General features: G+C 43.8%; 1 protein-coding gene across 6 annotated transcripts in view; it reads right to left on the bottom strand.

Annotated features, from left to right (window-relative positions):
- FARP1 (FERM, ARH/RhoGEF and pleckstrin domain protein 1) overlaps window positions 1–25,001 on the bottom strand; it is a 286,146-nt gene that overhangs the window by 78,096 nt on the left and 183,049 nt on the right. For all 6 annotated transcript variants that reach the window (XM_055335967.1, XM_055335961.1, XM_055335966.1 and 3 more), the window contains 3 exons: window positions 23,422–23,526; window positions 5,178–5,220; window positions 2,517–2,595 (listed from right to left, as the gene is read on the bottom strand). In XM_055335967.1, coding sequence (XP_055191942.1) covers window positions 2,517–2,595; window positions 5,178–5,220; window positions 23,422–23,526 — 227 coding nt within the window. The remainder of the gene's footprint in view (window positions 1–2,516; window positions 2,596–5,177; window positions 5,221–23,421; window positions 23,527–25,001) is intronic.

Here is a 25,001-nt window from a genome sequence, read left to right as displayed (position 1 = left end):
GAGGAATTCATCAGGTCAGACAGAGTAGTTGGCAACATACCAGGGGCACTTGGGTAATGGGCACAAGGTGTATGGAATTTTATAACAAAAACCAGTATGGCAGGAAACTACAAACCTCTAGGATAAGGATTCACAAACACTGAAAAGGTGCAAAACTCAAAGCAAAGTAGAATGGGAAGGGGGAAAACCAAGGATTTCTGCCACCAACTTCCTAAGCAGCAGAAAGGTCCAGTGACGTGCAGCTGGATTTGCCTTTAGATCTACGTCAGTATGCCAAGCTTCGAGCAATGTGCATTCCAACAAGAAACCGAGAGACACGGTAGCCCCAGCAATGACACCACAGGAAGACTCTACTGTCGTTGACTCGTCTAATGTGTGTTGGCTGTAAGCAGCCCAGCTGCCTCTCCTCTTTGTGAACTGTCATAGTAAACTGATGGCTTCGGTAAGTCCCGGCCAATTAATGGCTTCATCGATTTGAGGATTATAAGTGGAGGTAAACAATTAGCACCAACTCATTCAGCAAACACAAAGACCATGGCCTCTGGCCCTCACCTGTTCCTGGAAATGGTGCACCCGGTGCCCTTCCTGACCCCGCCATGTGAAGTCTGGTTGGCATCTCGAATATAAGCTGTCAGAACCCAACTCCCAACTCTCCACCCCTCTGCCATTCTCTGCTTTTCTCTGCTCCTTCCGGGTTTAGTCAAAAACTAAGCATCCCTCCATTGCCTCAGTCTCTGCCACCAGCCCATCACCAGGACAGATGGACCCCATCACCAGCTCAGAGTCCAAATGCAACCACGTTTCCCTGTTTCCACTCCTGCAATCTCTTCTGCTGCCACCATCATGGCACGGATGACAGCACTGGCTTCCTCAGCAGATTCCCAGCTGTCCTCGTCCCACAGCACCCACAAGCAGTTAGACTTTCAACCCTATGAACCCTCTGGCCTCCGTCCCACCTCACTGCACTTCGCCCTCTCTGATCCTGCCATGCCAGCCTTCTCTTATGTACAACACCCTTGAGCAACACAGGGATTGGGGGCACCGACCCCGAGTGCAGCCCAAAATCTGCATGTAAAATTTTTCATTTCCTCTGAAACTTAACTACTGTTGACCGGAAGGCTTACCAGTCACAGAGCTGATCAGTACATATTTTGTAAGTTCTATGTATTATATACTGTATCCTTACAATAAAGTAGGCTGGAGAAAAGAAATGTGATGAAGAAAAGCCACTTGAGAAAATACATTTACAGTCACTCCTATGCTGAATTTATCACTCACACTCACACAATCAGCAATATAAGTGGATGCTTATAGTTCAAACTCGTGTTGTTCAAGGGTCAACGGTATCTGAGCATTGGGAGCCTCTTCGTGTGCGTGCTGCCCAACTGTTCCTTCTACCTAGAAAGCTCTTCCTCCGAAAAGGATGGACAGATTCTCACCATTTCCTCAGACACTCCAGACTAACCCATCTAAAGTCATCACCTGATCATCTTCTCTCATATTCTCCTCCTTAATTAGCATCATCTGATATTTTTTCTTGTTTATTTAATCATTTTGTCCACTTCCATGAGAGTCAGGCTTGTCTTCACCACTGTACTCCCAGGGCCTGGAACAATGCTTGCACACAGTGTCCACCTTGTAAGTAGTGCTGACAGAATGTCTTCATCCCTTTGCCAAATGATGGTCAACCACCCAAGATACTGTGCTCTGTACCAAGAGGGAGGAGAAGGATGGGATAGGCCTTGTCTGACCAGCTACAGCTTGAAAGCCATATGTGGTAAGACTTTGGATGGTCAGACTGGTAGGTCACTCATAAGGACACTCTTAAAAAGGAGACATTTTGTCTTCATTCATTCCCACCAGGCTCTGTTCTCCTTTAGCATACCATGTGCGTCATGTAAGTTAGAAAGTGATGGTGATGTTTATCATTCATAGCATCCTACGGTTCCAGCCACCTTATGTATATCACCACCTTCTCCTCAAACCACCCTGGCTGAGCAACCAGTACAGTTACAATGACAAGGGAATCAGCAGAAACACAGAGGGAACACGTGAATGGGCTATCACACAGGGATCAAAGGCAGGCCCACCTCCATGGTCACACTTCTCTGACTTGGCCAACGTTCAAAGAAACTGATCACTAGCTCACGTCCACCCACCCATGGCAGCAACAAAAAAGAAACAGAGTTCACATTTTGATTTCACAGAGTTTGACTTCCCCAAACCATCCTGTGAAGGAATGGAGAGAAGGAGACATAGGACAGTAAGAGGTTCTGAGACTGTTTCACTTCACAGCATGGCTTTTCAAGAAAACCAGGTTCTGAGGAAAATGTGGTACTTTCTTTCTTGCCATGTTTGTAAGCGTAACTGGGGGCAAAGGGTTACACTGGGAAGCAGAGTGCAGATGCTGGTCAGTTTAGTACTGTGCCAATGTTTCATCAGTCATCTGAGAACATAAACTTTCTCTTGTCCTTGGCACCCCATGGCAATAAATACCCAGTTTCCAAACCACTAACCTTGTGAGCTCTTCTTGGAGTTGTGTGTGGTCAGGTGGAAAGAATTTCACCACAAACTTAACAACAACATGCTTTGGCCCTAAAAGGGGGGGGGGGGAGAAAAAGCAGTAAAGCATTTATTGATTTCAAATGCAATTAAAAAAAAAAAAGACCTCAGAGGATAGATTCTACAGCAACTAAGGAGTCTCATTCCAAGCTGCCAAGAGTACATCTGCCAATGTCCAGGTCACTGAAAAGGTGGTTAAGTTACTCATTTATACTTCCCTGTTGCAGAGACACAGATGCCTGTTATGAAATAATGCTTTGGCAAGGGTATTTCAGGTGATTCAACTTTTTCTCTTAAAGACTGTACCCAGAGCATAAAAACAGGCAGTTGTCTTCAAAAATCAAATTGGCCATTGTTATTTCAGATAACTTGAGGGAAAACTGAACATGTCAATCAGTTTATATGATTTTTATATTTTAAACCATCCACAAGGTACAGCTGTTAATGTGTTCATCAAATATGTATGAGCACCTATGTGCCAGGTGCTCCCCTGAGCTCTGGAGAGAAAAAACAAGACATGGCCCAGCCCCCGGCAGCGAGCCAGAACCTTTATAAACCATCATACAGATGAGTTCAGGCAAAATTGGGAAGCAGATCTAGGATGGGTGGACAGGGAGAGGATCAAGGAGATGGGTAACTTTTCTTTTCAGAATGAAAACAAAACATCAGGGACGCCTGGGTGGCTCAGTGGTTAAAGTGTCTGCCTTCGGCTCAGGGCGTGATCCTGTGGAGTCCCGGATGAGTCCCCCAAGAGGCTCCCTGCAGGGAGCCTGCTTCTCCCTCTGCCTGTGTCTCTGCCTCTCTCTCTCTCTCTCTGTGTGTGTCTCTCATGAATAAATAAATAAAATCTTTTAAAAAAAGAAAATAGAACATCAAATAGATTATAATTTGTAACCTAGATCAGAGCCTGTTTTATGTATCAACACACACACACACACACACACACACACACTCAATACCAGAGCAGTTTTACAGGTTCTGCCATTTAAGAATAACAGCAATGAGTTTGTTCTGTGAAATGGAAGGCACCATAATGAAATCCAAATTTTAACAGCAGTTACATAAAAGCAGAAAGTATCTTTTGCTCTACCTTACACTGTCACAAAAAAAAATAGATGTTCTATTATCAAACAACAGAAGATGAAGATGTAGGCAATATATATAAAATCAGGAGGAAAAACAAGGCAGAGAAATATTGAAGCCCAGAGATGCTGGGCGCCTCTTCCTTGACCATGTTAGCAATTAACAGAACCCCTCACCTGTCAAGACTGGATCATCAAGTAACAACAGCAAAATGGGGAAGACAGGAAAGCCAGCCTATCTCCTCTCTGTGAGGAATCCCAGGAAGCTACTCAGATCTTTCTAAAAACTGAAGCTAGGAAGATGCTACCCCTCAATGTAAAAGGACAGCTTTGTCTCACAGGCAACTAGTCACAGCCAAGGGAGAAGAAGCCCCCCTCGGTGTGGATCCAACAGACACCTCTTCTGTCTGCATTTGGCAATGTGCTCAAAGACACCTTTCCACACTCAGGATTTCCCAGGACTTACTGCAGGGACACACGTCATCATCCTGGACCCTTCCTACCTCCCCCCATCAGGCCTGGGGGCTTGGCTCAGCAATGTGTCCCCCATCTCCCCCATGCCAGCTGCTGGCCAGCCTCCCCGGGGAATATTAAAAAAACGATGGTGGTTTTTCAACATCAATAATTGCTTAATTTAAATGACAGAAGAGCAACATCAATTTCAAATGCAGAAGGGCCCCGAACAGACACCGTGTGCCTATTTATTACACCCAAATAAATTGCTAGAAGTGGCCCAGTGGGGTTTCTTAGACAGACTTAAAACGATCAGGGCAAGGCGTGGTGCTTCCTGTTCAACTAATGGAATGCGATTTTGTTACTATCCTCAGACTCTTGCCCCTGCTGTGGCTGCAGTGAGAGAGCCCTGGGGATGACTTGTTTGACTCTGAACTTGACCTCAAAGTAGAAGGCAGGATGGGGGGGAGGGATTGGGGGGATAGTCCTGGTCTGAGGTGAGTAGAGAGAGAGAAAGCAAGCCTTCTTTCTTACTCCCCTCAATCTTCTCTAGCACACAGCGTAAATGCAAGCCAGGCTCCCTTCACTTCTCTTGCCATTCAGGAACACACACACACACCACACACACACACACACACTTTGGGGCACCTCATTTTTTCCACGCAGCACTTGCACTCTGATTTTCCAGGCTTTGAAGAAGCAGGACAGAACACCTAACACCAATCTTTTGAATACATGGCTCCACCTTCCCCTTCAAAAGTGACAGTAACAAACACCGGCACGGACAAGACAAGCTCAATTAGTCTGGGGATTAACATCATGCTCTAGTTGTTAAAAGAGATTTGATTTTCTAAGCAAGGTTCTGAGTACCAAGTTGTTAAATATTAAAATTGCAGAAGAGACATTTTAATAGCACACAGATTAGTGGATAATGACAGGAAATCATGGGGTAAAAAAAAAAAAAAAAAAGAATCTGTATCACCAGTGCTGGATGCCACAGGGCACATGACGTCTAGAAGAGGAAAAAGTCTGGCTTTATATTTCACATCACTGTTAAATGTGCGTGAGGGCTATACTTACTTCTAATCTGCTTGACAATAGGTTTTAAGAGATCCAGCCACACCTAGAAAACACAAAAGAAAACACAGATTGAGACAAATTCTCAATGAAAGAGCACAAGTATTTGAGACTTGACTGGGAGCTGTTTAAAATAAAAATATTTTTGAATATTTGAGGCCATCTGTTTCTATTTTCTGCAGGATGGTGTATCTTCCATCATGTACCGCTTTCACGGTACAGATCCAAACTTCCTGATAATATCCCTGAGCTTCAAAGTTAAAGTCTCTCCCAGACTCAAATGGTTAACTAAGAGTTTTTCTACTCGTTTGCACTTCTCTTTCATGGTTAGCTATTCAGCAAATACTGATGCATGACCACATGGTCTGGCTACAAGCAGAGTAAAATATGCACGCTCCTTAATGAAACAAAATACATGTGTGTCTACACATTTACAGAACAGCACATCTTTGAGGGATATGGAAATGGAAGGAATATGTAGAGACCATCACCTCTGCACCAGGTACCACCCATAAGCTTTTGACCTCCCAAATCCAGGCCAGAAGGATTCTCGTTGCTCAGAAGAGTAACCAGAGACCTGAAGGGGGCCAATGATCTGTCTAGACTGGCAGAGCCAGGACAGAAACCAGGCCTGTCCAGCGTCAAAGTCCAAACTCTTCAAACACAGGCAGTGTAAGAGGCAAAGATTAAGAGAGAGGGCAACCAGTTGCCCTCCTGGATAAAGCATGACTTAGCCGTATTATTCCATTTCATACATTGCTTTTCTCTCAATTCCTTTTGAATTTGTGGTCATCTGGAAAGGGTTCTATGGAAACTCCTATGTGCACATCTGACAAAGACAAGGTTACTGTGTTTAATGTAAAGAGGGTTTTATAAGCAGATAGGAAATACAGAACACTTCCAAACTATGCAAAGAGGAACAGGTAACTGAGAGAAAAAGTAACAATGGTTAATGGACAAAATGGTCGAATTCTGGGGCAATCTGCACTACGGATGTAAGTCTGAAATATTAAATACCACTTCCACCCACTAAACGTTCACTAGTAGGATGATATGTACACGCATATTCCTATTTTATAATACCCAAATTTAGCAAGGGTGCCAGGCAATGTGTACTGTCTTAACTATCACTGGAAAGATGAATCAGTATGTTCCTGGAGACTACTAAGGGAATAATTATCTAAACCCTTAAAAAAAAAAAAAGGAACCCCACTCCTACACATACTCTTTCATCAGGAATGAAACTCTGGTAAATTATCCATTTATGTACACAAAGTTTACATGATGTGTTTCACATCCTAATCACATGCTGTGATTAGCATTCCTAATGGTGGAAAAATTTTTATAAGAACATTAAATAAATAAGTAATCTATAGGGCACATTACCACATAGGCATTAAAAATTATGTTCTTGCTGAATATTTACATCCATGAGAAAATGTGTTCAAGAGGTTGGAAGATGGGTGATTTCCGGTCTTTTGCTTTACTCCATTATCCAAATTAGCTTAAGTAAGCACTAAGCATTCTCATAATGAAAACACCAAAAATGTTAAGCCTCTACTTATTCAGGTTACTCTTTCCCCATTCACCTTTTCAAAGCAATAAGGTTTCATAATGAAATTCTATTGTATTTCCCATCCCCTACTGCTGTTTTCCTCTAAGAGAAAAACAAACAAGGGTGTTAGGGGCATCTGGCTGGCACAGTTGGAGGAACATAGGACTCCTGATCTCAGGATGGGAGTTCTCAGGATGGTGGGCTCGAGCCCGAGGTTGCATGTAGAGATTACTTACTTAAATAAACTTAAAAAAAATAACGGCATTAGTTGACTTAGGATCATCTCCACTGTGATAATCATAAACCTCAACGTTCAAAAAGGAGAATACAGTCATTCATAACTGCAATCCTCATTTGCGAGATCTATTATTTCCTTTGTAAGATTCTTAACAGATAGGTAAGGTGGCAAATGTTTTTCCATGGGATAAGAAACTGAGATCCAGAGAATCAGGGTGCAGAATTGGAACTTAAATCCTGTTCTTAAATTTTTAAAATTCATTTAACAACAAAAATCACTGTGTTTCTATGCTAGGCTCTGGGAATCCAGTGATGAGAAAAACTTATCATGATCCCTGCTTCATGGAGATGATGGTCTAGTGAGGAAGAGACGAGGACCAAAAACCCTTTCTGACACAAACAGAATGAAGGGAGGCACAGAGGACTCCCAGGGGCTGGGGCAGAGAGGTCTGACCCAGGCATGGGGGTAAGAGGCTCCTGAGACCTGATATGAACATGATATTGTTCAAGGAATGGGTCCCTGAGGATGATGGTGTGTGGAGATCTGAAGGGGAAGAGAAGAAGAATACAGAGGTAAAACCTTTGTCCAGATGCTGGAGGTGCATGGGGAGCACTACAGCTGCAGAACCAGGCTGGTGGGTCGGAAGGGGTCAGACTCCCCCGAGGCCATGCTGAGATTCTCCATCCTTTTCCTCAGAGCAATATAAAGTTAGATTTAAGCACAGGGCTGGGATCCCTGGGTGGCGCAGCGATTTGGCGCCTGCCTTTGGCCCAGGGCGCGATCCTGGAGACCCAGGATCGAATCCCACGTCGGGCTCCTGGTGCATGGAGCCTGCTTCTCCCTCTGCCTGTGTCTCTGCCTCTCTCTCTCTCTGTGACTATCATAAATAAAATTAAAAAAAAAAAAAAGCACAGGGCTGATACGATTAGATGTGCACTTTAAAAAGATTAATCTGGCACTGTGAGAACGGACAGAGGAACCAGAGCAGATGCAGGCTGACCCGTGGCAATTGTTCTAGGTGAGAGAGAATGTGATTTTGGACCAGGGGAGCAGAAGCAGAGTTGAGGCAAAGTGGGTGGACTGAAGAAAATTTCAAGAGGTAAATCGAAAGGGATTTATAGATGGATTGGATATGGTGGCCAAGGGTGTGTGTGTGGAGACAGTGACCAAAATGACAGCAGGATTTCTGCCGAGGGCCTCTGGATAGATACTGGCACCAGTCACAAAGACAGGGGTTCTGGAAGAGGCCAGGATGGAGGTTCTAGACACTGATTTTACAAGGTGCCCTTGGATTTCATGAGTAAGAGACAGTATGGCAATGATGGCCATACTGAGCACTTGTTCAGAGCTCAGAAGTGAAGCCTGGGCAGGACATCCCACATTAGAAGTCGCCTCCAACTCTGACCCCACAGAAGGTAAGATTGCCTCATCGAGTCCAGAGGATGAAATGCACGAGCATAGATGGTGCCCTCCGCCATGGAACAGCCAGGTGGAAGTAGACAAGGACAGAAGGAAAAAAAGGAGAGTTGGATCACAGAAGCCATGGGAGGACAGTGCTTCCAGGAGGAATTATAGCAAAAACTGTTGAAAGGTCAAATAAGACGAGAACTGAAATACTGGCTTCTCAGTTGGCTCAGTGGTGGGGCAGAAAGTGGTGCATGCTGAAGAGGCAGGAAGGATGCTCAGCTTTTCCAAGAAGTTTGGCTGTGAAGCAGGCAGCAAGAGAACAAGGCAATGGGGGTAAGGAATCACATAAGGACATTGTTTAATTGCTTGCTTTTATTTTTATTTCTTTTTTTTTCTAAGAGTAATCTCCACACCCAAGATAGGGCTCAAACTCACAACCCTGAGATCAAAGTCACATGCTCTACTGACCGAGCTGGCCAAGAACCCCTACTTGTTCGTTTTTCACAGGAAACTGGGTACATCTAGGGATGCCTGGGTGGCTCAGTGGTTGAGCATCTGCCTTTGGCTCAGGGCGTGATCACGGGGTTCTGGGATCAAGTCCCCCAGCAGGCTCTCTGCAGGGAGCCTGCTTCTTCCTCTGCCTATGTTTCTGTCATGAATAAATAAATAGAATCTTAAAAAAAAAAGAAAAGAAAAGAAAAGAAACTAGGTGCTTCCAAAAAGCAGAAGGACTGCAAATATGACCAAGAAGGGTTAGTAACCAAAGTCCTAAGGGATGTGAGAAGATAGCCCTAAAACCCAGGGCCATGGCCCAAAATAGAAGGAAGAGCTGTTCCACTGAGGGAGACAGAAAGGCCAACCACACATGTGAGTTTACAGTTCTGGGTCGGGAAGATAGGGAAGTTCCTTGTTGCTGCCTCTGCTTCTCCTATAAAATCAGAGGGAGGCAGGACAGACACAGGTAGAAAGGATCTAAAGTCGTCGTGTTGCCTGGGACAGCACGTTACCTGGAGAACCCTAGTGGGAGCACTGTGAAGGGAGCACTCACGAGCCTGCAGGCCTGTGTGGTCTGGCCACCACAGCCTCGGGGAACCCTCTCTGGGAACCATCACCATCGCCAGTTCTGCCACAGAAGCTTCCTCAACTTCCGCAAACCGCTTGGGACAAAACAACCGCACTCTGGCAACGTAGTTGCCAATTTTATGAATTGTTATAAAACATCTCTCGTCTGTTTTTAGCATTTCTGTGGAAAGCATCAAATACAAGCACCAATTGGAGCCAATTGAGCATGTGGTTTTAGAACAAGTAGGTCCGGGAACATCAGACGGGCCTGAATTCGCCTGTTTGGTACGGCTCTGCTGTAACCACGCTAGTAACCATCGATCACGTCACAGCCAACCCGGCCGGAGAACTCAGGGCCTCTGAGAACCAGGTTACAGTGGTATATGCAGGGCTCAGAGAAAAGAGCTGCACATGCAGAACTTCAGCTACTATATAAACAGATGAGCTAGAAGGAGCAAGAAGAGAAATAAGGTTGCTGCTTGACTAGAGATAAGCACTGAAATTTTGCTCTATAGGAATGGCCATCAAGAAGCATCTGAAGACAATGAGGTCATCGTAGAAAGATCACTTGTTCACTCAACCTAGGCAGAACAGAAACAAGTTCCAGACAAATTAAAAAGGCGACAAAAGCACCATCATCTTTCCTTCCCTGCCAATGGATCTCTAGAGGGTCACAACTGTAAAGATCTATCTCTCACCCTACCACCCACCCCTTCGCCCAAGCCACACATCCCTGCTCTCTCCAAAACCATTCTGCTGGTCTCCAGGGCATGCCTACATGCCCACGTTACTGGACTATAAAGGGATTTGGTTAAAAAGAATGGATTTCCAGAAATGTCACTCCAGTCAGTAAAACTCATTCATCAGATAACTTCCCTGCTAGTAAGAGGTTGCTGGGGCTGCCATGCCAAACCACCACAGACTAGGTGGCTTGGACAACATGCTCTTATTTTCTCACAGCCCTGGAGGCTCATGGGGTCATGGGTTTGGTTTCTCCCTGAGGCCTCCTCGACTTGCAAATGGCTGCCTCCTGGCCATGTTCTCCTGACCCTGCCTCTGTGCACACGCCCCCGGCGTCTCTCAGGTAGCTGCAAATTCTCACTTTGTGAAATGATAACGGTCAGTTGGATTAGGGCCTACTCTCACTTAACTTAACCACCTCTTTTAAAGGCTGTGTCCATAGGATGCCTGGGTGGCTCAGTGGTTGAGCGTCTGCCTTTGGCTCAGGGCCTGATCCCGGACGCCCAGGATGGAGTCCCACATCGGGTTCCCTGCATGGAGCCTGCTTCTCCTCCCTCTGCCTGTGTCTCTCATGAATAAATAAAATCTTTAAAAAAGGAAATAAAGGTTGTGTCCTCAAGTGTGGTCTTATTCTGAGGTACGGGGTGATAGAGCTTCAACATACAAATTTTGGGGAGACACAAGTCAGCCCCTTAAATCTACCTTCCACAATTTGGTTTCAACCCAGCTTTCCAGCCTCACCTTCTTCCCATTTGCCTACATTTCTGTCAGGCTTCCTATTTTCCTCCAATTTTCTGTTAATGTTAGTGTTAGGAGAAACACTTTAATGTTTAGATGTGAAAGGTAAGGCAGGCTGAACCATCATTCCCAAAGTGGTTTCTCTTCTTTCCCTAAACATCTTCAGTCTCTGTTATTTTGGTAAGTGACATTTTAGGGAGATTTTGTAGGCAACTAAAATATTTGAAGTATTTTTGGAAAGATTCTTACTAAAAGAGACTCAGTGACTTGATATCACAACAGGGCACTGGGAATAGACTATTTCTTGAGCATGTCCTGTGTTGCCAGGCACTAGACAGGTGTTTTTGTGTTTTGTTTTGTCTTAGATTTTTAAAGATTTGAGGAAGAGAATGAACAGGGGTAGGCAGAGGGAGAGGAAGAAGCAGATGCCCTGCTGAGCACAGAGTCTGACCTGGGACTCAATGTCAGGACCTGAGGTGAAGGCAGACGTTTAACAGACTGAGCCACCCAGGCACCCCTAGAAAGGTGCTTTATACAGTCTCATTAAATGCTCCTGACGATGTGTTCATTTTACACAGGAAGGAAGCCAACCTCAGAAAGCTTTTTTAAGCTGCCCAAGGTCACACAGCTGGGCTTCAACATCATGTCCATGTAACCCCAAACCTGTGCTTTTTCTGCAACATAATATGCTGTTCCTCTAAAAGCAAACACACTCAACAAAAACTCCTCTTCAGGTTTAAAAACCAAAACTGCATACAACAAAAATATTTTCAACAACTATAACACATAGAAGAACCAGATAAAATGTTACAGAAAATTACCTAGTGTCTAGAATTCATTGCAACCAAGTAGTCTTTCTGCAAGCTGACTTCTATAAGAAATCACTTTACTTTGAATTTTTGTTTCTAATAGTTTCTTTAAATGTAATTTTCCTATTAAGGGTTTTCTTTTTAAACCTATTAGACATTTTTTATTCTGGTCAAAATAGATTAACAGCACCTAGACTTATCTTCTTATATGAAAAAACAAAACAAAACAGAAAACATACTTTAGCCCCAACAGATCTGAAGGCTCAGGAGAAACAAGAAAATAGACTCAGGATCCCTATACTTGCCCTAGCCTTCTGCCTTAGGCTTTAGGTTTTAGGCCATAGTATAGAAGGAAGAAGCTGGCAAAATCCATGAGTTGAAAAGGTAGGGCTGAGAGGTCACAGGGCAATACCAGAGAGTAGAAAGCTCCATCTGGGAAGAGTATTTCGCAGAGTACAGAAGGTTCCTTTTGAGAGAAATCAACTGAATGCTGATCAATATTAGCTTATAAGAAAAGTACCCAAGACTAGGGAGGGAAAAAAAAACAAAAAACAAAAACAAAAACAATGAAAGGACTTAAGGTACCAGGGCCTCATGCTCACAGTGTCAGGATTATCACTAATTCGCACCAGCCAGACCAGATGGCCTCGTGATTCTGGGGCACTGAATAAAGTACTAAAGAGTCATTGCCTTAGCAATAAGGAATAATTAACCCTGGACTATACACTACACCAGTCCCAACAAATAGGTCTTAAAATCCAGATGTGAAAGGACTAAATGGTTTCCAAATAACTTAATTGCATCCCAGAACACTCAATAAAAATTTATAGGAACATAAAAGTATTCAGCATTCAACAAGGTAAAATTCCAAATCTGATATCCAATAAAGAAAATCACCAAACATAAGGAAGCAGGCAAATAGGAGCCATAATCAGACAAACAGCAACAACAACATTAACAACAAAACAACCACACAACTATCAAATCTGACAAGGAACACAGATATTAGAATTTAGTGGAGATGGACATAAAGACAAGTATTACAACTGCATTCTCTATGTTCAAAGTTGACATACAGAATTTATAAAAAGGACCCAGATGAAACCTCTAGAGACAAAAACCACATTGTATTGAGATCAAAACAACAAAAAATATTGAACGAGATTAAAATCAGATTAGACACTGCACAAGAAATACTAATGAACTTATTAAGATGTAGCAATATTAACAATTTAAAATGAAACAGAAAGGTATTACCAAGAAATTGACAGAGCATCAGAGAACTGTAGAACAACTTTGGGCAGCCTAACATGCATGGAATTGGAGCCACAAAGGAGAGGAGATGGCAGGGGAGGGGTAAAAAAAACAGATAAAAGATTAAAAGAAATAATAGCTGAAATTTTTCCAAAATGAAGACTATAAACCCCACAGATCCAAAAAGCTCAGAAAACTCCAAGTATAAGAAATGTGAAGAGGGGGATCCCTGGGTGGCGCAGTGGTTTAGCGCCTGCCTTTGGCCCAGGGCGTGATCCTGGAGACCCGGGATCGAATCCCACGTCGGGCTCCCGGTACATGGAGCCTGCTTCTCCCTCTGCCTGTGTCTCTGCCTCTCTCTCTCTCTCTCTCTCTCTCTCTCTCTCTCATAAATAAACTAAAAAAAAAAAAATTAAAAAAAAAAAAAAAAAAGAAATGTGAAGAGGGCAGCCTGGGTGGCTCAGCGATTTAGCTCCTGCCTTCGGCCTAGGGCGTGATCCTGGAGACCCAGGATCGAGTCCCACGTCGGGCTCCCTGCATGGAGCCTGCTTCTCCCTTTGCTTGTCTCTCTGACTGTCTCTTTCTCTCTGTGTCTCTCATGAATAAATAAATAAAATCTTAAAAAAAAAAAATGTGAAGAAAGGGCACCCAGGTGGCTCAGTCGGTTAGCTGTCTGCCTTCAGCTCAGGTCATGATCCCAGGGCCCTGGAATTGAGCCCCACATTGGGCTCCCTGCTCAGGAGGGAGTCTACTTCTCCCTCTGCTCCTGCTCTCACTCTCGAACTCTCTCTCTCAAAAAAAATAAATTAATTAATTAATTAAAAATCTTGTAAAAAATGTGAAGAGAACTTCATGGAAGCACATCATAATCAAATTGCTCAAAGACCGCAATAAAGAGGCAATCTTAAAATCAGCCAGAGAGACAAAGATTATGTACAAAGGAACAAAGATAAACCGGACAGCAGATTTCTCGTCAGAAACAATGCCAGTGGGAATGCAATGGAGGAAGATTTTTAATATCCTTAAAGGAATAAAACTCCTACTAGAATTTTACACCCAGCAAAAATGTCTTTCAAAAAGGAAGGCAAACTGGGGCGCCTGGGTGGCTCATTCAGTTAAGTGTCTGACTCTTGATTTCAGCTCAGGTCATGATCTCAGGGTCATGAGATCAAGCCCAGCATCAGGCTCTGCACTCAGCAGGGAATTTGCAGGAGATTCTCTCCCTTTCCCTTTGCCTGCCCCATTCACTCACTGTAAAATATAATTTTTTCTAAAAGGAAGGCAAATAATTTCAATTTTTCTGTAAATCTAATGCTTTTTTTAAGTCTATAAATGGGGTGCCTGGGTGGCTCAGTTGGTTAAGCATCTGCCTTCAGCTTAGGTCATGATCCCAGGGTCCTGGGATCAAGCCCCTCACCAGGCTCCCTACTCAGCAGGAAGCCTGCTTCTCCCTCTCCCTCTGCTCCTCCCCCGCTCATGTTCTCTTTCTTTCTGCCTAATAAATGAAAAAAAAATATTTTAAAAAGTCTAGCAATTGAAAAACAAAAACAAAACAAAAAACCCCACCTATATTCCCAGCATAAGAAATGGAAGATCACCCATTGTTTTATCTTTCCAGTGATCCATCCTCCTCCCAGACTCTGCTCAAGGAGAGCTTTGCATCCTCTTGAGAACTGTGCCATTAACACAGCCACTGTTGTATCCAACGCCAGTGCTGCTCTGCATGGTGACAAAGGCACTCCACAATCTGACTTCTGCTTGGATTCCCAAACTTTTGTCTGCCTGTGGCTCTGCAACAGTCTTCATCCTTTACACCCAGCATGTTCCACAGAGAGTCCTTCCTGGTCTTAGATGTCCTCAGATCCCCAAGGAGAAGCAAGGTCAGGAGGCTGTTACTAAGCATACATGAAGGAGGTCTGTCTGACCCCGGTGAGGCTGGGAAACCACCAGCAAGGGATATAGCCATGGTTTCTGTGGCTTCAAGCCCCTAGAAAGCATGCCTGCTGCTATAGACTATACTGCGTCCCTCTAAAATTCCTATGTTGAAACCCTAACCCCCCCCCCAACAATGTGACTGTACCTGGAGATGGGGTCTTTTAAAGGTAATTAAGGTTTAATAAAGTCATAAAAGTGGGGCCCTGATCCAATAGGGACCTGGCCTTATAAGAAAAGATCTGTCTCTCTGCCATGTCACCATGAGAAGGTAACCATCTGCCAGCCAGAAAGACAGTCCTCACCAGAGTCTGACCATGGTGGCTCCCTAATCTCAGACTTCCAGCCCCCAATACTGTCAGACATAACTGTTTGTTGTTCAAGCCACCCAGTCTGTGGTATTTTGTTAGGGCAGCTTGACCGAAGACACCTACTGACAGCAAACTTTTCTCTTGGCATAAAGAAGGATCAAACTGAACGAAAAGAGGCCAATCTTCTTCCTGAGTTTTATCAACATTTATTCGAAATTGGAATTGTCGTATCAGATAGGTAAGTGATGTAATTTTAGTAAAGACTGGTGGGCCAGCTTCACTGGTTTCTGAGCTGAAACACAAGCACAAAACGCCATGGATACCCAAGTACCTGCTATGCACAGGAATCCTGCTGGGCTCATCACTGTAAAGTCTCTGAATTACTCTTTGTGACCATCCTATAAAATCATGATTTACTAATCTCATTTTCCAGATAATGTACAGAATCTACCCAGCTGCTAGAGGATGAAGCAAGTGTTTAAAGAGAGATTTACAGGGCACCAGGGTGGCTCAGTGGTTGAGTATCTCCCTTCGGCTCAGGTCATGATCCTGGGGTACTGGAATAGAGTCCCACATCAGGCTCCCCACAGGGAGCCTGTGTTTCCCTCTGCCTATGTCTCTGCCTCTCTGTGTCTCTTGTGAATAAATAAATGAATAAAATCTTTAAAAAATAAAAATAAAGAGATTTACAAACCACAATGCAGTCTTTTCCCAGCATCCTTGACTGGCTGCTGAGATCTATCTTACACACCTCTCTCCCCTACTAGGTTCACAGGGCTCTGAGAGGGGCCAGTGTGAGGAAAGGCAGTCAAGTGTAGCAAGCAGCTTTGCACTGGCTGAGACAAGCTTGTGTGTAAATTCTGGTTATAAACCTGGTTGTAAGCACTGAACAAGTTACCTCTCTGAATCTGCTCCCTGTAAAATGCACATGATAAAATACCAATCTCACAAAAATACTATAAAGCAAGAGATTCGCAAACTAAGGTCCATGGGCCGAATTCTGACTACCATGTCCTTTTGTAGAGCCTGAATGCAAAGATCGGCTTTTACACTTTTAAGTGGTTGAAAAATAAAAATCGATGTACTGTATTTCACAACATGAGAATTGCGAGATTCAAAATCCATGCCCCCCCCCAAAAAAAGAAATCCATGCCCCTTGATAAAGTTTTACCAGGGTACAACCATGCACATCCATTTACATATTGTCTGTGGCTGCTTTTGTGCCATGAAGGCAGTGTTGGGTGGTTGCCACAGACACAGTACAGCTTTTAAAGCCTAACACCTTTACCTTCTCACTCTGTGTGCCCACCTCTCCTTCGAAGAACAAATGAGATGCACTATGGTGTGTAGCAGAGCCCGGGGCACACAGTAGAAGCTCCAGGACAGTCAGGTCTGTGAGTTCACCCCCATGGCAACTTTCTGGCCTTTCACCAGCCTCCCTGGACTCTAGCTACCAATTAGCTGTCATAGTAAGTACAGAGTCTTGATTCCCAGGATCCCTAGTGTTTCTGCCATGGAAAGACCAATCAATAAAATAGCTGATGAAAACACTTGTCTGCTCCTGTGGGGCAATCTCATGGGAAAGCTGTCTAGACTCAAGGACGAAGGGAGAGCCAAACTCGCATGTGAACACAGCAATCTATTGCCACTCTATTAAGTGGCAAGCCACAGGACAAGTCTCATTATGGGTAGAACATAATTGATTACCAATTGTCACCAGTTTACATCCCATCTTGAGAAACACATCTTAGACCATGGAAAGCACTCCTTTCCCCTTGGTGTTTTTCAAACCCTTCCTGAGCAGCAAGCTCTGACATGGGCTCTTCATGCAATGGAACCCATGAGCCAAGGGACATAAGGTTAAGCTGTGACATGAGCCTCCTGAACCTACCACCCGGTACAAAGGTCCTCAACTCAGATGCCAGGCCCTTGGGGGGCCTCAGTTTCTCATGTAACACACGCAGGTAGGCACATGGGCAAAGCCAGCTGCAATGGCCCACATTTAGACATGTGGAGACCCACCATGCTTCCTCTTGCTTTGGCAGGTGAGGAAGCAGCCTCCCAAACGAAGCTGGTAAAGGTAATAATCACCTTGCATCAAAAAAACTATGCTGGGAAAAAAAAAAAAAAAACTATGCTGGGCAGCCCCAGTGGCTCAGCAGTTTAGCACCTGCCTTCGGCCCAGGGCATGATCCTGGAGACCCAGGATCGAGTCCCATGTCAGCTTCCCTGCATGGAACCTGCTTCTCCCTCTGCCTGTCTGTCTGTCTGTCTCTCTCTCTCTCTCTTGCTCTTGGTCATGAATAAAATCTTAAAAAAAAATATATGCTGATGGCACACTCGTGTTCATGGCAGATTGTTCCCAACCACCGTGTCCCAGTGGATGGACAAAGCATGGCACATTCCTACAACAGAGTATCACTGAGCCTTAAAAAGGCTACACTGTGGATGCATCTTGACATGATGCTCAGTGAAATATGTCACAAAAAGACAAAGGCTATGTGAGTCCACTTAGAGTCATTTCAAGTAGCCCAACTTCTAGAAACAGAAAGTAGAATGGTGGCTGCCAGAGACTGGGAGGGGGGGAAATGAGGAGTTGTATAAGGGGCATGGGATTTCAGTTTTTTAAAGATGAAAACCAGGGGCACCTAGGTGGCTCAGTGGCTGACCATCTGCCTTTGGCTTGGGTCATGGTCCTGGGATCAAGCCCTACATTGGGCTCCCTGCTCAATAGGGAGTCTTCTTATTCCTCTCTCTCTGCCTGCTGTTCCCCCCCTGCTTGTGCATGCACTCTCTGTCAAATGAAGAAATAAAATCTTTTAAAAAATAAAATAAAAAATAAAGATGAAAACAAGAGTCCAGAGAATTCTGGAATTCACACAAATCTAAATTCTCAACTTTACTAAGCACAGAGATGAAAATCCAGCCAGAGTTTACTGTTCTCATAGGTGAGAGGTTCTTCCCCAGTTCAACAAAATCAAGACTCATCCTTGACTCTTCCAAAATAGAGTCTGTCAGGCAGCCTTCGGGCATTTTTTTGTCATTATTTCTACTCCTCTGAGCAGAAATTACTGCACTGCATTTTGGGGATAAACTTTTTAAAGACCGTATTTATTTGAGGGAGAACAAGAGGGAGAAGCAGGCTCCCCACTGAGCAGGGAGCCCGATGCGGGGCTTGATTCCAGGACCCTGGGATCATGACCTGAGCCAAAGGCAGATGCCTAACCAAATGAGTTACAGAGACGTCCCTGGGGGTAAACCTTTATTGACGTTTTATACACATACAAGTGCACACGGGATGAGCATACAATTCACTGAATTTTTACATGCCAATTGCATGCATAGACCTGGCACCCAGATCAACAAACAGAACTGGGCCAAAGGCCCCAGAAGCTCTCCTTGTACCTTTCCCCAGGCACCTCTCCTGCCTCATCTAACATCACCGATCAGTTCTGTTGAAACAACTTATTTTTTTTTAGACATTATGAAATTCGCTCTCAGGTTGGGATTTCCTAATTGACAGAGAACAAAATATGGAAATACGGACAGAATGAAGGGTAATGGAGAACACAAACCTGTGTTTAGACAGAACTGAACCTGAATCACGGCTACCCCTTTTCCTCGCCGTGCACCTTTGTGAAAATGACTTCGCCTCTGGGCCTTTCACTTTCCTCAACAGATAAAAAGAGTATGATGGGTTTTTCTGTAATGAGTGAAATACTGTAGGTAAAACTAATACGATGTCTTGCCCAGAGTTATTCCTCTTCACAGAAGGTGTTGGCAAGCTATGGTTTCCTGTATTACAAATGAAGTTTTATTGGAACGAAGCTACATCTATTCATTTGCATAATGTCCATGACTGCTCCTGCACAAGAGTAGACTTGGGCAGCTGCAGCAGAGACCCCGTGGCCTGCAAAGCCTTTGTGTAGTATTTATTAGCTGACCTTTTATAAAGCGTACTGATCCCTGTTTTAGAACATGGGCCGCGTTAGCTGTCGTGTCCACAAGCAACCAGAACAGTCTGGCACATGGTAAGCACTCATGTGGCATGTGGTGGGTTTTCTGTATTTTGCGGCTGACCACATTCCTAAAGGGTATTATAAGAAGGTACCGAGATCATAAAAATCAAGGCTGATAAAACTTGGAAGAAACCAGCATTGGAGGATCAAGAGATTTGTAAATTCTAGAAGGGCACTGAACATGGGGTCAGAAGAACATGGTTAGAATCCCAACTCCAGCATTGGCTATATGGCTGACCCAGATATGGAACAGTCCTGAGAATCTCAGTCCCCTCACCACTACTAATTTATCATTTAAAAAGGCAACTCCAGCTCTTTCAGAACAGGGCAAGGGTGGAATCAGGGAAGCCATTAGGCCTTTGCTGTAATTCAGGCAAAGTTGTTAGAAATGAGATAATGTATCTTCCAGTGTTTTGAGAATCGTTATTTCGACATAAAATGAATTTATGAAACAATGTTCCACAGACTTTGCTACATTGTATTGTAATTATTTGTCTCTCTTACCAGGCTGTGTACTTTTTTTTTCCTAAGCTGCTCACTTCTAATGAATGGAAACCATAACCACTTCTCATTGTCACTTTATATCACGAGGCTTCTATTGTATAAAAGTTGATGACCGAGACCGTGTAGGCACAAAACAATTGTTGGATGAACAGAATGTAGAGTTAGATTTGGCCCATCTGTGGTCATTTGCCACATCAGAAAAAGGAATGAGAGTCAGGGAGGTTTAGATTTAACTTAAGCATGAGGAAATGCTGAAGAATATTTGGAGACAGAAAAAAGCTGAGAGGGGGATCCCTGGGGTGGCTCAGCGGTTTAGTGCCTGCTTTTGGCTCAGAGCACGATCCTGGAGTCCCGGGATCGAGTCCTGAGTCAGGCTCCCAGCGTGGAGCCTGCTTCTCCCTCCTCCTGTATTTCTGTCTCTGTCTCTCTCTCTCTGTCTATCCTAAATAAATAAATAAATCTGAAAAGAAAGAAAGAGAGAGAGAGAGAGAGAGAGAGAAAGAGAAAGAGAAAGAGAAAGAGAAAGAAGGAAAGAAGGAAAGAAGGAAAGAAGGAAAGAAGGAAAGAAAGGAAAGAAAGGAAAGAAAGGAAAGAAAGGAAAGAAAGGAAAGAAAGGAAAGAAAGGAAAGAAAGGAAAGAAAGGAAAGAAAGGAAAGAAAGGAAAGAAAGGAAAGAAAGGAAAGAAAGGAAAGAAAGGAAAGAAAGGAAAGAAAGGAAAGAAAGGAAAGAAAGGAAAGAAAGGAAAGAAAGGAAAGAAAGGAAAGAAAGGAAAGAAAGGAAAGAAAGGAAAGAAAGGAAAGAAAGAAAGAAAGAAAGAAAGAAAGAAAGAAAGAAAGAAAGAGGGATCCCTGGGTGGCACAGCGGTTTGGCGCCTGCCTTTGGCCCAGGGCCCGATCCTGGAGACCCGGGATCGAATCCCACGTCGGGCTCCTGGTGCATGGAGCTTGCTTCTCCCTCTGCCTGTGTCTCTGCCTCTCTCTCTCTCTCTCTCTGTGACTATCATAAATAAATAAAAAAATAAAAATAAAAAAGAAAGAAAGAAAGAAAGAAAGAAAGAAAGAAAGAAAGAAAGAAAGAAAGAAAGAAAGAAAGGTTGAGAAAACAATATTCACACCCACTTTTAGGTATGTGACAGATTTGCTCATTCGCCACCTACCCACTCACCTCCTGTCTACACCTTTCTTGCAACGCTCTCTTCCCTTGCTCTGTGATGTGTCCCTCCCCTGGTTTTCCTCCTCCCCATCTGCATCTACTCTGAGGGCTCTTCCTTCTCTGGTGCTCCAGGCTACCTCCCTTTCCATGGTCTACCCTCTCATCCAGTTTCAGAGCTTCGATTAATATTTAAAATGGCTCAATGGGTTAGACATCCAACTCTTGATTTCAACTCAGGTTATCTCCCCACTTACGCCCTCACTCACTCACTCTCTTCAAATAAATAAATAGAACCTTTAAAAGAATTTTTTTAAATAAAATAATCCTGGGTTTTGTTAAGTCTACATTTCTGCTCAGATAGTTTTCCTGTGCTCCAGGAGATACACCTACTGGTACTGCCTACTGGACGTCTCCACCAGGGTGTCCACTGATGCCCGAGTCCTCACGTCTGGGGTGGAACTCATTGTCTTTATCTCTTCACACACAAGGCCTTTCTGAGACTTTCATATCCAGTGATTGACGCCACTATCCTCCCCCAGATGGCAAAGCTGGAAAACCCAGCCGCTCGGAGCCTGCTTCCCCTCACAAGCCTATCCATTCAATCATAGCCCCAACCACTTCTCTCCCAAAGCCTCTTAAATTCACCCACCTCCTTCCAGCTCTCCACCTTGTTCTTCCTTAATTCCTTCCAACACTGTCTCCAGCCTGAAACATGGCAAACTCCTAAGGGCTTTCCTGACTCTCTCGTCTTGTCCTATATTCCAGTCTGGTACAGTCCTCTTTCTAAACCATAAATCAGATCATAACATGTTCCCTTTAAAATACATGGGCAGCTTCCCAAACACATTAGCTTGGTACAGAGCTTAGCCATCCAACATGATAGCCACTGGCTACACATGTCCACTGAGCTCTGGAACATAGGTAGCATGAATCAAGAAGGGCTGTGTCATTTAAATAAAATTGCAGACTCGAAGATGCAGCACGAAAAAATGAAATAGCTTATCCCTAGTTTTTGATATTTTTCCTAAGATTTTTTTTTTATTTGAGAGAGAGAGAGCACAAACAGGGGGAAGGGGTAAAGGGAGAAGCAGACTCCCCATTGACCAGGGAGCCCAAGTGGGACTCAATTCCAGAACCCTAGGGTCATGACCTGAGCCAAAGACAGATGCTAACTGATGGAGCCACCCAGGCACCCCATAATTTTTGACATTGATTACATATGTAGTTGAAATGATGTTTTCGGACATATCAAATTAAGTTAAATGTGCTTTTAAGTTAATTTCACTTTTTTTTTAGCATAACTGCTAGAAAATATGAAATTACATATGTGGCTCATATTCTATTCCTACTGGATGGTAACTGTATAAAAAGTTCTTTGAGATGTGGCTCCCTGCCTACCTTCCAGCTTCCTCTTTCTCACCTCCTTCACCTGAGCCCTTCCCCTTTACCTCTCAACTCCTGCCTTATATGCAGGTTCCTGAAGGTTGCTTTCTGCTCTTTAAACGTGAGACTCCCCTCACTGGAACATTCTATTAGGTCAACTCCTACTGACCTCATGGGACTCAGTTTTGCAGTACCTGGGAAGGATTCCCGTAACACCAATGTTTTTTGCTGCCCCCAGTCCCCCAGTGCCCAATGCCCCATGGCACGGGGGGGCATTTGTCACATGTCCTGTGCTGGTCACTGACTAAGCTTGACACCCCACTGTATGTTCCCTGTATCTTACAGTTATTGGGTCCCCAGCACAGTGGCTAACAAAGGTTCTAGGTACTTTGTGTACTGAATGTTAGAATAAATAGAAATACAGTCAATCAATGTATAGTCTCAAAGAGTGTCTAATTAAAGACTCAGGATACAGCCTGAAGAAAGTGCCATTAGCCAAAAGACAAAAGGAACAATAAGCTATGTTCTAACTTTTGGGTTCAAATGGGTGAAACCTTTGTAAAGAACAACATGACATATTCTTCAAACTTTACAATGATCAAAAGTCAGGGGTTAGGCAACTCCAACCCTTTGGATCTCAAGTACTAAAACGCTTGAGCACAGGCTTGTCTAGTATGCTTGCCATAGCTTCATTTGTTGTAAAAGAAAAGGCTGGGAACCTAAATATCCTATGATTTAGAACAGATGTTATAAATTATGGCATGTCCATTCGGCAGAATGGCATAAAGCTGAAAAAAAAGAAGTGGATTCTATGCATGGAAAGGGAAAAGATCCTCACAATACATTAACAGAAGTGGTGGGGAAGATATAGGATGTTGTATGTTGTTTCCCACATTCACGTGTTTCAAAAATATGTGTTTGTATACACACAGACACAGACTTTTATCAGAAGGATACAGAGGCAGCTGGTAACGGTAGTTCCTGGAGGGAGAAGTGAGGGAAAGGGTCAGAGGGAGCCAGTCTTCACCGAGTATTCTCTTTGAACCTGCTAATCCTATGTGCGTAATACTTTCCAAAAAGATTAACAAGGGCTTTCTAGATGGTTTTCTTCTGTTTTAGGGCATACATTTCCCATCACTTACCGTGATCTTTTTGTGGTCAGGAAACTCGAGGCCAAAATAATCCCCTTCCACGAGGTTGAGGTGGTTGCAAACTGCATCCAGCAATACTTTCCCTGGAGCTCTTTGCTGTTAACAGAAACAACAGGAGTTACCCCCTCTGGTGCAGGCAGAGATGAAAACAAGCCATGGCTCCACCCTAGGAAGCCTCTTCATTCCTGAATCTTCCAGCCCTTTTCAGTGTGCCCACCTCCATGAACACTGACCAGACTCCCGGCTGCACACCTTGGAGGCATTTCCAGGCTGTATTCACACTTAGATGCTAATTCTCTGCCAGTTCCCCCCTACCCCCTCCCAGGCACCACACCACCCCTTTTTAAAAATATTTTTTAGAGCGCTTTTATATTTACAGAAAATTGAAGACAACAGAGAGTTCCCATGTACCCCTTCCCACCATACACACAGTACCCCTTATTATTAATCTTGCATTAATGCATTTGTCACAATTGCTGAGCCAACACGGACATGTCATCATCACCCAGAGCCTACAGTTTACATCAGGGTTCACGCTGCACTGTACAGCTCTAAACATCTTGACAAATCTATAATATCATGTACTCACCATTATAGGGTCACAGAGGATAGTTTCTCACCATCCTAAGATTCCACTGTGTGCCACCCATTCAACCCTCATCCCCCTACCTCCCGCACCCCCAACTCCTGACTACCACTGGTCTTTCTGCGGTCTCCACTGTTTTGTCTCTTCCAAAATGCTGTATAGTTGCAATCATATGGCATGTAGCCTTTTCAGATTGGTTTCTTTTGCTCAGTGGTATGCATTTAGGTCTCCAGATGCCTTTTGTGGCTTCTTAGTTTATTTTTTTATTGCTGAATAATATTCCCTTGTATGAATGTACTACAGTTTATTTATCCCTTCATCTATTGAAAGATGTCTTGGTTACCATTCAAATTTTGGCAATTAAGAATAAAGCTGCTACAAATATTTGTGTGCAGGTTTTGTGGGAACATAAGTTTTCAACTCATGATTTTGTGGCCTTTTTGTTGCAGAGGAACCTCTGGCCCTATTCCTTGGCAGGGAGAATTTACGGCTTTCTTCCCCAGGTTCTCCTAGCACTTTGTGTAAACTCTCATCCATACCTCACCTACACTGAATAAAGGCTGCATTTTATTAATCTCTGTATCTGCAGTGCCTAAAGACCAATTTGGAAGTGAATGAACAAAGAATAAAATTTACTCATTCCACCATATTATAAATAGTTAAGTACACACAAGCCTGTCTCTCCACTTAAATTCTGGGCTACTTATCCACCTTTATGTTCTTATTGTCTAGCAAAGCACTTGGCAGTCAATCAAATGCCTGCAGAAATCAATACTCTACATGCATTTTCTTTATACTGAATCTGCGGGGAAAGGAAACCGGCTATAGAAGAACCCAATGTCTACCCTAAACACTAAGAATCATATGCCTTGGTTTCTCTTCACTGTCTGGTGGATTCCTAATGACCCCACTAGTCAAGTGGATCCAATTCCACCACACGGATCAAACATTGGAAGAAAAGATTTCAAAACAAAGTCATTTCCAG

Source organism: Nyctereutes procyonoides, unplaced genomic scaffold (assembly GCF_905146905.1).
Source record: "Nyctereutes procyonoides isolate TBG_1078 unplaced genomic scaffold, NYPRO_anot_genome, whole genome shotgun sequence".
Lineage (NCBI taxonomy): Eukaryota > Metazoa > Chordata > Mammalia > Carnivora > Canidae > Nyctereutes > Nyctereutes procyonoides.
The sequence above is the reverse complement of the archived record's forward strand: the minus strand, read 5'-3'. Positions and strand labels throughout refer to the sequence as shown.